This window comes from Gavia stellata, chromosome 17 (genome assembly GCF_030936135.1).
Source record: "Gavia stellata isolate bGavSte3 chromosome 17, bGavSte3.hap2, whole genome shotgun sequence".
NCBI classification, from domain to species: Eukaryota; Metazoa; Chordata; class Aves; order Gaviiformes; family Gaviidae; genus Gavia; species Gavia stellata.
The window spans coordinates 2837700-2849180 of NC_082610.1; the positions used below are offsets into that span (position 1 = coordinate 2837700).

The 11481-nt window shown below is 47.0% G+C and overlaps 1 protein-coding gene across 1 annotated transcript; it reads left to right on the top strand.

Annotated features, from left to right (window-relative positions):
• The first annotated feature begins 611 nt into the window (after positions 1–611).
• On the top strand, positions 612–10619 carry LOC104253492 (acyl-CoA (8-3)-desaturase). The gene is made up of 12 exons (XM_059826042.1): positions 612–806; positions 3441–3551; positions 3844–4041; positions 4828–4929; positions 5100–5228; positions 6731–6791; positions 6917–6993; positions 8060–8157; positions 8485–8581; positions 9164–9243; positions 9654–9779; positions 10568–10619. The coding sequence occupies exons 1-12, from the start codon at positions 612–614 to the stop codon at positions 10617–10619; spliced, it is 1326 nt and encodes a 441-aa protein (XP_059682025.1).
• The last annotated feature ends 862 nt before the right edge of the window (positions 10620–11481 follow it).

Here is an 11481-nt window from a genome sequence, read left to right on the forward strand (position 1 = left end):
ATGAGGTCTATAGGGTGCCCTCAGGTATGTCCAAAATAATTTTGTCCGGTGCCTATGGCTGCACCGATGGTATATTACGGCCTATAATTCGTTGCAGTCTGGACAGCCGGAGATGCCAGCCAGCTGCCTGTCGCGAGGGCCCGAAGCTTCCTCCTCTCCCGTGATTTCCACCACCGAACCCCACGCCTGCAGCTACGCCGGTTACAACTCCGGGCGCTGCAGCCCCGGAGCCCGGCGGGGCCGCCCGGGGCCCCGCTCGCAGCGCGCGGCCGCCTGCCGCCACCGCCCCCCCGCCAGCGCTCCCCGCCCGGCCACCGCCGGTCCCCTCCCAAAGGGGCGGGCGCAAGGCGAGCGGGGCCCAATGAGCGTGGGGGAATGGAAGGAAGGCGGGGTCTGAGGGAGCGGGGAGCCAATGGGAGGCGGGCCAGCGGGCCGGTTTGCAAGAAGAGGTGAGGAAGGAGCGCGGAGCGGGGATTCGGGCGGTGCTGGCGGGGAGGGTTCGGCCGGCGCGCGGCCGAGCCGAGCCGAGCCGAGCCGAGCCGAGCCGAGCCGAGCCGAGCCGAACCGAACCGAACCGAGCCGAGCCGAGCCGAGCCGAGCCGAGGCCAAACATGGAGGACCCCGCGGCCGGGCGGGCGCTCCGGCGCTTCACCTGGGAGGAGATCGGGCAGCGCACGGGCCGGGGGCCGCCGCCTCAGGAGCGCTGGCTGGTGATCGAGAGGAAGGTGTACGACATCAGCCGCTTCTGCCGGAGGCACCCGGGGGGCTCCCGGGTCATCAGCCACTACGCCGGGCAGGACGCCACGGTGAGGGGCGGGGGGGGGGTCGGTGTGTGTCGGTCCCCGGCTCCTGCGGGGCATCCCGGGGGGGGTGGACGCTGTGAAGGGGCAGGCCCTCGGCTGTGTTCCCCACGCACAGGGTGTTCACTCGGGTGGGCAAAGGTGCGCGCTGGGCACAGGCTGTGGTGGGGCCTGGCTGGCTGCGGGCAGCGCGTCTGGAGGAGTAACAAAGATGCGCGTAAATAGGGTGTCCGCAACCGGGCATCAGTCTGTGGGAAAACCCCCCGTAATTGTTGCACACACGCAGGAAATAAGAGTACTCCTGGTTTTATACGTGTCTAGCCACAGGCTGGAACAGAAGCACCCGAGGTATGACAGTCACGCTGCTGTGCGCACAGGTAGACTTATTTTTTGCATGTGTATGAACGCATTCAGCCTCCTCTAACTTTAAAAACCCAGCCCCGTCTTTCCAAGAGACGGCACTAGTGCAAAACACGACTAAAAGTCATATTTCAGTCTTTTTTTTTTTTTTTAAATCATTCACGTCTGAATGCCGATGGCTATTGCAAAGCGGAGTAAACGCCGTTCAAATTGGCGGCAGGGTATGGGGTAATTCTGTCAGTGTGTTTCCTTCCTTCACCTGCTTGTGTCTTTCACAAAAGAAAATGCATTTCTCCAAATCGTGGAATCATAGACTCGTAGAATCATTTAGGTTAGAAAAGACCTTTAAGATCATTAAGTCCAACTGTAGACCTAACCCTGCCAAGTCCACCACTGCACCGCGTCCCTAAGCGCCTCTTCCACAAACGTCAGTATTTAGACCCAAGGGCAGGTATGGGATGTTGAAGCTACTTCGAGAGTGTTTTTTGATGGATTGTGTTTCAGTCCCTGACCAGAAAGGATGGAACTTGAGATCTAGTGCTTTCCTTCACTTCTTCATGTGCATATAATATAAAGCCGAAGAGGACAGTGACTTTGCACATACTTCATGAGGTCAGGACGCGCACATGAATTTTTGAAGCCCCGTTGGCATTGTCTGATCAGAAATGCGTCGGTCCCAGCGGCCGGCACATAGGGCTGAACACAGTTAGATGGCCAGATTGCAGCCGACTGCATTCTTTAGGCGTTACAATCTGTGTCGCTGCTGGGTGCAGTTGAACTGCTGACCGCTCAGGAACCCGAGCCAAGTAAATTCCAATTTTTCTAATAGTTTTGTTCTGGAAATGAAAAGAATCAGGCTCCTCAAAACCAGAAAAACTGGAAAGTAAAGAAAGAACACTTTTAGTTTGCTGAATGCCACTAGAGTGTTCTGGTTTCTTGAAGGCGCGGTCAGCGGTCCCTTATCCTCCCGTTAGGATTTGCACTGCCAGGTTTTACAGCCTCCGTGGGAAGGATTGGTCTAAATGTGTGGTACCATCCTCCTCTGATCTGCCCACATACTCCTCCCCATTTTTTTTCCTCTTCCAGTGAGAAAATGCAAATGTACATTCCCTCTCTTCTCTTTCCCTGTTTTGTCAAGTAAGCCTGAGCAGAGAGGATGCTACAGCTGAAGTACAACAGGGCTGACCCAGAGCTGGCAACATCAGCCGATTTTTTAACCCCTTTCTTGACTAGAGAGCTTTTAAAAGGACAATTTATTTTAAAAGCATGCAATCATGAGCTAGTAATCATAGTGCTGGACGGTGCCTGGTGCAGGAAGCTTCCAAACTGATGCGCAGTGGGCAAATATTGTCTCAGAAAAGAAAAAGCTTCCTTAGGCTGAGGGAGATTGTAAAGGTGGGACACCGGGAGACAAGTATGCAAAAGGAGGTAAATGGGAGATCTTCAGTAAGAAGTAGATGTCAAACTGCCATGTGTGCTCAGGGGATTTGCAATCTAAATATAGTGATAGAATCTATAGTGATAACCATCACTCCTGATTTTTTCACCTGGCTGCCTGGTTATCATGGAGATTGGCATTACATTTAAATGATAAAAGTAACTGATTTCCCTAACAGGGATCTTTGGAATGGTAAGGAGGGAAAAAAAGGCCTTTCCATGGGACTCTTCAGAAATGTGGAGGGGAACCAGATGGGGAACAAGAGGCAGGTAGCAAGAAAACAAAACTTTTCTGGGAAAGTGTGGCAGGGTGGGCATTGGAGATGGCCAAGGAAACGTGGGGGGCACTGGTGTGGGTCACCAGAGGCTGCCATCACCTGTCTGTGTCCTGCTTGTCCCATTATTTTTCCCAGTTCAGCTTGCTGATTCGGTTTTGTGCTAGCATCTTGCCTTCCTCCCTAGTCAGACTTTCATTTCAGGATATGGGGCCTGAAGAAAAATAAGGTGGAAGCTAAAGACAAAATAGAAGCGGAGTTGTTGAGAAGATATATCTTCAGGTTCAGCAGGATATGAAATTTTCAGATTCAGAAATAAGAGGGGAGTGAGCCCATATTTCTTGGTCACCTGCACTTAACAGCATCCAGATTGAAAATGATACAGAGAATTCAGCTGATCATTTATGGTGTGAAGAAAGCAGTAACATTTGTGGCAGTAAAATCTGGTTCAGCCAGCTCCATTAGTTGGGTTGCTTTCTGCCGAGTCCAGGATATCATGAACTATATTTCTTTTACTGCCACCTGAACGATGGCTTTTCTTCATCCTGTTCCTATATTTCTGTTTCAGGATCCTTTCATAGCATTTCATCTTGACAAGGCACTAGTGAGAAAGTACATGAGCCCACTCTTAATTGGGGAACTGGCACCAGATCAACCCAGCTTTGAGCCCAGCAAGAATGTAAGTGTCTTAAAAACTTGATATTTGGGTTGAAATTGTGCTATTTAACATCTCTTACTGGCAGCTGGAATTCCCTGTACATAAAATTATAGTGTTGCCTAGAATCACTGTGTCAGTCTGAAGCTTCCCCTTGTCTCCATGTCATTATTAGTAGTCTTAGTGAAGCTTTGTCTCCTGGTGACCCTCAGCTTTTCCCCATTACCAGAGTAGCTCCTTGAGAGGGGAAACTGAGCTCCTCCCTGAGTTCCTGAGGCATTTTCAGACCAACAGATACTCTTGCGTCTCCCCACAGAAAAAGCTGGTAGAAGATTTCCGTGAACTCCGTGCAACGGTTGAGAAGATGGGACTTCTCAACCCCAACCGCACCTTTTTCATCCTGCATCTCTGTCACATCTTGGTGTTGGATGTTGCAGCCTGGCTCACCATCTGGTATTTTGGAGCATCCACAGTGCCTTTCCTCGTCTCTGCAGTGCTTCTAGGCACTGTCCAGGTGAGCAGCTAGGCAAAAAGAAGCCCCAGAAACACCAAAAGCCAACCCTTTGAGACTTAGGTGCTCATTGCCATAAGCACAGGAGAAATCTTATCTTCGTGGACTTCCCAAAATTCTGCTTCTCCCTGGGTTCCACCGAAGGGGCAAAATTACAGTGCTACAACATGCTGCTTTGGTGGAGCAGGCTTTGCCCTGCTTTTTCCTTCCCGTAGTCCATCAAAGCCCTCCTTATTCCCAGCCACCTTCATATGATGAAAGCCATGCTACGCTTCTGAGGTCCCTTGTGCCAGAGCTCCAAGGCACTGCGCAGGAGCCAAGCCACCGTGTTCCCATGGGAACTTGCAGCGAGTTAGAGGAGAGGGCAGAACAGCTCTCAAAGCCCCAGCTATTTCTCCTGTGGCCAGCTGATCCCCTTGGAATTACAAGTACTTGGAGGAGGCAGCAGCAAGCTGCTCCTTAAAGGAGACTTTGTTGCCGATTTCAGTGCAGTTTTGTAAGAGAATAAATGCTGTTTCTGAGCTCCATGACTTTTTTTTTTCATGACTTTTTCCTTCCTCTTGAAAACAACTATCTGGGACTAAAAGTCATTAGGCAAAGTCTGGACTGCACTGGTATATAGTAAAAGATAAGTGTTTGGATTTAGTCGTAGTAGTGGAAATGCTCTCGCTATCCAGGGGTATGTTGCGAGGAGCGTGGGAGTGGGAGAAGGGAAAGCCCTTTTCGGATACAGAGCCTCCTGACTCTTCTTTTTCCCCAGCAGCACTGTTTGTTTTTTTTCAATTCCAGGCCCAGGCTGGCTGGCTCCAGCATGATTTTGGACACCTTTCAGTCTTTAGCAAGTCCAGATGGAACCACTGGGTGCACAAGTTTGTGATCGGCCATCTGAAGGTGGGCATTCAGTGCTGAGAGGGACTGCTAGAGACTTGCCTGGGATGCTCTGCAGTCAAAACCGATCTCATTATACGAAGAAAGCAAATGCAAGGAGCTGCTGGGGAGGGAGGACTAAGGGCAGAAGATACAACTTCTTTACGGCACTCTCTTCTCATCCCTTCCTGCAGGGAGCACCAGCCAGCTGGTGGAATCACCTCCACTTCCAACACCACGCTAAACCCAACTGCTTCCGAAAGGACCCCGACGTTAACATGCACCCCTTATTTTTTGCTTTGGGAAAAACACTCTCTGTAGAGGTGAGACCTGGTGAAGGCTGGGAGGTTACAGTATTAGGATTCAAATCTGGAAAGCTGCAGAGAGCTTGGAGACTGGTGACCAGTTGGTTTGGTCAATGAGCTGTCTCAGTATTTCAGAAGTTTGGAGAAGGTGCGGCTTGGCATTAATGGCCTTTGAAAAACAAGAAAAAAGATCATGGCGCATCACTAGCTTCCATATATTTAGCGTCGCCACTGGTTTTTTTATGTTTTTTGCCCTAATACAATCTTGCTATGGGTTGAAATTTTCCAATTTTATTCTGAAGGTTAAAAAAACCACCAAAACTGCTTCTGTAAAATGAGAAGTACATCCAGAAAATGGTTTGAGTTGACCTGCTATTTTATATAGTGCTACTTTGCCTTCCACTAGTCCCTAATATTCCTTAGTAATACTTCAATACTTCTGAGATTTTTATATTCTTAAAATTTCACTAGAAGTTATTTTTGGTATGTTTTAAAGTAAGAATGAAATATTGGTCACAATGACAAGTTCATGTGTCTCTGATGAAAGACTTGCAGTTGTATGAAGATAAGATCGCAAGTTGTTCTCTTTACCAAGATCAGCTTTGACCAATTGTAGTGTTTTGGGAAATGAAGCAGCAGATGACAAGCAAGGACTACCTGGAACTTTTACAATTACTGATCAAAGAAGTTATTTCAGTAGTCTCTGTCTGACAGTGGGTGTGAGACCGAGTCCCATCTGGAGTCCAACTTGATTTCTGGTACAACTCTGAAATGAATTGAATAGTTTTAGCATTTGCCAGTCCTTTAAAAAAATAGTTATGAAAATTCAGTGTCACCTGGCTTAAACGCTCTAATTTTCATTGAAATTAAGGGATGCTGCTGTTCAGAATTCCTTTGTACATGTACAGGGATATAATGGAGTTTCTCAAGGAAGTCAGTGATGTGATCTGTTATGTTTATACAGTGAAACCTGAAAAATTAGCAGTCTTGGAGGGAGGATAATCTATTCATCCCTATTCCTGTGGACACAGTTTAATGTCTAGATGCTCATTTCTCTGCTTTGGAGACTAATTACGAGTTCGTGGGAGTTCTACACACTGTCATCTTTATTAATGGTATCATAGGGTTTTCTTTTCTTCTGAAGCTCTATATTGGCAGCAAACTGTTCTCAGTGCCTCATGTGGTTTTTGGTTTGAGTGTTGTTAGGCAGCTGTGCCCTCTGTAGGGAAAGAGCTTCCAGTGCACGTTGCTGTTTGTGGTGCAAGGGACTCTTGTGCATCCCTTGCCTCTTGTGCATCCAAGGCAAGGGATGAAAACTTATCACAGCTGTCATAGACTGAAGTTCCAGGGGATGTTGAAGCCAATGGCATGGTGGATGCTGACATGGTTTGACAGGACATCTCTTTCAAAGGTCAGGAGGTATCTAAGTATGCATTTCTTCGAAAGCGTAGTGTAGGCACAGATGTCTTTAGCTGTCTTCAGCTGTCTTCACAGCCTGAGTAATTTACTTATTTTAACAGCTTGGTGAACAAAAGAAGAAATTCATGCCTTATAACCACCAGCACAAGTACTTCTTCATCAGTGAGTAACCCTACCCTTTCGCAGTTGTATGGACAGCATTCACTCAACCCCTTCCTTTTCCAGTCCATCTCACTGGGATAAAAGGGCACAGTTAATGTCTCTGCAATCTTATTTCTCCACTCTAGTCGGTCCCCCAGCTCTGGTGCCTCTTTACTTCCAGTGGTACATATTCTACTTTGTGGTACAGCGGAAACAGTGGGTGGTAAGTCAGCTCCACTTTGCCAACGGTGACTTCTTGTTTTATGGATACATTTCAGTGCAAGAAATTACTGGGAGGAACGCTGAGCTGTGTATCTCTGTGGCAAACGGTGTGGGTATATGATCTGGGAAATAATGTCTCTGATGTTCTGGCTTGGTCCAGGATGTGTGAGTGTCTGGAAGCATTCCTTCTTCTGCAGAGTTGATGTTCATACAGAACTTGTCCTTCAGGTAGCATGAGAGTCTAGTTTAAGGTAGAAGTGGTCATTCTGGCCACTCTCTTTTGTTTTCCCAAACCAATATAATAAAAACCTATGGGCACAGAAAAGGGGGAAAAGTAGCAGAAATCAGGGGGGGTTGGGGGAGGATTCATTGCGCCTCCATTTTGCAAAATTATATATTAAAAATCAAGTGGCTTTCAGGTAGCCTAAAACTGAATCCTCCCAGTTCAGTGTGAAGTCGAATGGGGAATGCGTAGTAGACTTCCAGAGTTGTTAGGAAGAGAGTTTGTTAAGGGAAAATCCAGGACTTTGAGGAATAGCATGTTTTTTAGAGACTTTAGAAAAAAATGCAGAAAAAAGATGTCTCTTCTCTGAGATCTAGGGGTTAGAGACAAGGCATCTTGCTGTTTTATTCTTGCCTGGGAGGTAGGACAGTCAGGAGAAAATGAACATGAGGGAAAGAAGAGATTGCAAGAAATGTGAAGAGGATCAAAAGAGGATGAGATGGGGGTAAACCAGAGCTCTTTATTCTTTTAGTTGGCTAGGTTTTTGGTTTTCTCACTGCTTTTTTCCTCTTTAGATCCAGAGGAAAAAGTGATGCTTTAGAGCATGTCCTCTCTAGTGTTTGCCCTGTGCTGGGCTCATAAGACCAGGATAATTCCTGAGCACAGGAATGGCTGGGGAGTGGCTGTGTGTCAGATTGCTTTGTGATGGGGCTGGGGACGAAGAATCTATCAGTAGAAGATATTATGGGAGGTTTTAAAGGGAGTCCCACGTAGAGTGGACGGTAAATTCAGAAGCCAGTAATTCTTCCTCTGAATGAAGTTTCATCTGTTCCCTATACTACAGGACCTGGCCTGGATGCTGACCTTCTACATCCGATTCTTTCTCACCTACTTGCCCTTACTGGGGGTGAAGGGTATCCTGGGGCTTCATCTGTTAGTCAGGTATCATTCAACTTATAATTCCTCCATTTTCTTTACCCAGTTCCTATCAGTCCTTCATGTCAGCTTTTCTTCAGCCTCCTGGTTATCTTTCTCATCGGCTCCCTATTCTTCTGTCTCCGTATGCCTGTCAGCAAGAGGTTGTTGTCTGTCAGGCATGTGTCTTTAGAAGGTAGAAGGTGTGTGTAGGTCTGATCTGCTGACCAGATGTTTTGGGTTCCTGGTGTTCATTTTTTCAAGCAACGACTAGCTTGCATGGGTACAAATGTTTTGTACTGACTTGTTGAGGTGTGAGATCAGTAATGGTTTTGTATGTGTTTGTATGCACAGGTTTATAGAGAGTAACTGGTTTGTCTGGATTACACAAATGAATCACATCCCGATGCACATCGATTATGATAAGAATGTGGACTGGTTCTCTACCCAGGTAAGACCTTCTTTCCAGAGACCTGTGACTTCGAAGGTGAGAAGTTATAGTTCTGGGTACATAATGTTCATCGAAGTGGTGGGAACTGAGAGAGGAAAATGTAAGCAGCTTGTCCTCACTGTGGAAGTGAGTGATTAGTGCAAAGAAAGAAGGTGTAGAAGTGGGATGGAGGCTTCAAATGCTGAGCACAGATGCCTCAAGGAAAATAATTAGAGGTGCTACAGTGCTCTTCAGATAGAGAGCTTTCCATGCATGAAGGATGCAGATCTTGAGTGTGTGCTCTGTCTTATTTACGTTCTGAAGCCATTACACAGTTTTTTAAGTGAGGGAAGTGAAAGTCGTGGTTGTTATGGCTTATCTCACTGGGGAAGTCAAGTCTGTTCTCCTAAATTATGTCCCTAACAATCGTATATCACAGCATGGCCATCTCGTGTTAGCTGGAGATAGCTCTCTGAGTTGCTGTATTCAGCCAGAACGCACGTGATGATAAGGAACTTGTACCTGCTTACTGTTGTGTTTGGCACATGGAAGAGAAGGGGCATTCCTAAAACAACACTTAAATGTTACTGTTTTTTCTCTCAGCTCCAGGCAACCTGTAATGTTCATCAGTCCTTATTCAATGACTGGTTTAGTGGACATCTGAACTTCCAAATCGAGCACCAGTGAGTTGAAGCATGGGTTGGGGATGTGAGGGAATTTCAAGGAGTGCTAGTTACAGAAGGTCTGAAGAGCCTACAAGGTCCCTGTCTCAGCTAATACAAGAACAAAAGATAATGTGGGTAAATTTTGTGCTCTTTATATGGGGACGGGAGCTCCAAGAAACTTCTTGGAGCACTGGTGAGCACCAACACCACTTCAGATATGAGTAGCATGGCACAGGAGTGAGAATTACCAGCCTCCTGGTTAGTGCAGATAACTGACTGAAGTGACATGAGAGGGACCACTGCAGAGCACTAATGGCTATGGGCACGAGGGGAGGCTGAGGCACTCCCAGGCTTAGGCACAGAAGAGGGGCAGGAATTCTGTGGGGTGATGACGGATGCCATTGAATCACCATATTCTTTTCCCACAGTCTTTTTCCTACAATGCCTCGACACAACTACTGGAAGGTGGCCCCTTTGGTGAAGTCCCTGTGTGCCAAACATGGTATTGAGTACCAGTGCAAGCCATTGCTCACTGCCTTTGCGGACATAGTGCAGTATGTATCAACCCGCTGCATTCCCTAAGTGAAGAGTTTTCCAGTATTACGGAGTGAACAAGTGAGGGACATGGGAAGGGGAGGGGCAGCCAGCTTGGATCACAGAAATTCTGTGAAGAGCTGTAGGTGGTATAGATGACTATGAAAGGGATTGGAAAACTGTTTAGCCATGGCACTGGTTTCAGCAGCAGCAGACAGAAGGTGTCAGTAGGAACGACCTAATGGAGAGCTCCTTTTCTTTAACTCTGAAGAGTCAGAGGTCAGTAGGCTGACAGGTCTGGCAACTCTGTCTCTGAGTATGCTCCAGGGAAAGAGGTGTTTTCATAAAGATGAGTTTGAACTGTCATTCATTCTTTCTTTTTTCTCCCTTACTTCCCCTCCTTGCCCCCCAGCTATATCGTATTCCGTTGAAAAGTCATGTGGCTCTCTTCTGCCATGCTTGCACCTTTTGTTTTCATTCCAGTTAAGTTGTTTGCTTTAGCCTTCCAGTTTGCGTCTGATGTAGCCCCAGTAGTTTGGTTCTTCTTCATCTTTCCAAGGAGCTGTAGACTACATTGCCTTGCCTCTGAAGATCTCTGAGCAACCTGGTCTAGTGGAAAATGTCCCTGCTCATTGCAGGAGGGTTGGACTAGATGAGCTTTAAAGGTCCCTTCCAACCCAAACCATTCTATGATTCTATGATCTCCTTTGCTTTACCTATGGATGGGAATTGTTCCCACAAGGCTTTGTTCCGTGGACGCTGTATTTCATTACCTTGTTTCTAAGGAAATGTGGTTCTCTCTTGGCAGCTCTTTGAAAGATTCAGGGGAGCTCTGGCTTGATGCCTATCTACATAAATAAGCAGTGGATCCTTGCAGAGGAATTCCCCACCCTTGTTGCCTCCTGTGGTGGTCACCGTGAAGATACTGCACAGAGGAGAGAGAGCTGCTAAGCCAGAGGTGGGGAGGTGGCACCGCTTAATTCCATTGATGAATGTGATTAATATGATTTTTTTAAAAGATGTGTTCTTAATTTTTCTTGTGCTTCTTTCATTCCTGTTCTCTGGTGCTGAGTTACAAGGAAAAGCTGAATGGAGGAGGTTATGTTCCACCAAGCTGGAGGCAGCTTTGGGAGTGGGAACAGATTCCTTTCTGTCTGCTGATACTTCATTTGCTGAGTATATAGGAGGGAAGTCTCTTATCTAACATAGGCTTTTTTGAGGTGGCTCTCATTATGGGTGTAGCAAGAAAGTTGAGTCAGTATGAAATCAAAGAACATGGGAGTTAGTGAAATGTGGAAGCAATAAGGAATTGTGTAGGTACAGTATTTTCAAATACCTATATGTAATTAACAATGGCAATAGAAGTGCCCAAGCCAAGGGGCAGTGGGGAGCACGCGAGAGCCCAAACCAATTTGTATGTATGTGGGTGAGGCGGAGAAGGTGCAGGCAGCAGTTCTGTAGGAATAAGCATGAGGAAAAAGACCTAATTAGAATCCTAACTGAGGCAGAGAAGCAGGAAAGTGGATGTTACTCCCCAGACATGTAGATGTGAGAGCTCGGCATGCCATATTCTGTGGGAATGCTGCCTTCCACATCTCCTCTGTGGTGAAGGCCTCTGGGTTATTTGCCCATTCGTAACCTCCCATGGAGTCTCTGCAAGTGGTTTCGACAGTGCCATACTTGTGAGTGTTATTGAACCTGTTACTGAAAGTCAGAAGGGAC

What these genes read in the sequence shown, in the direction of transcription:
- LOC104253492 (XM_059826042.1), top strand. Translation starts at nt 612, where the DNA reads ATGGAGGACCCCGCGGCCGGGCGGGCGCTCCGGCGCTTCACCTGGGAG. An exon ending in TTGTGATCGGCCATCTGAAG is followed by an intron (nt 4,930 to 5,099) that starts GTGGGCATTCAG and finishes CCCTTCCTGCAG; the next exon opens with GGAGCACCAGCCAGCTGGTG. An exon ending in TGGACTGGTTCTCTACCCAG is followed by an intron (nt 8,582 to 9,163) that starts GTAAGACCTTCT and finishes TTTTTCTCTCAG; the next exon opens with CTCCAGGCAACCTGTAATGT.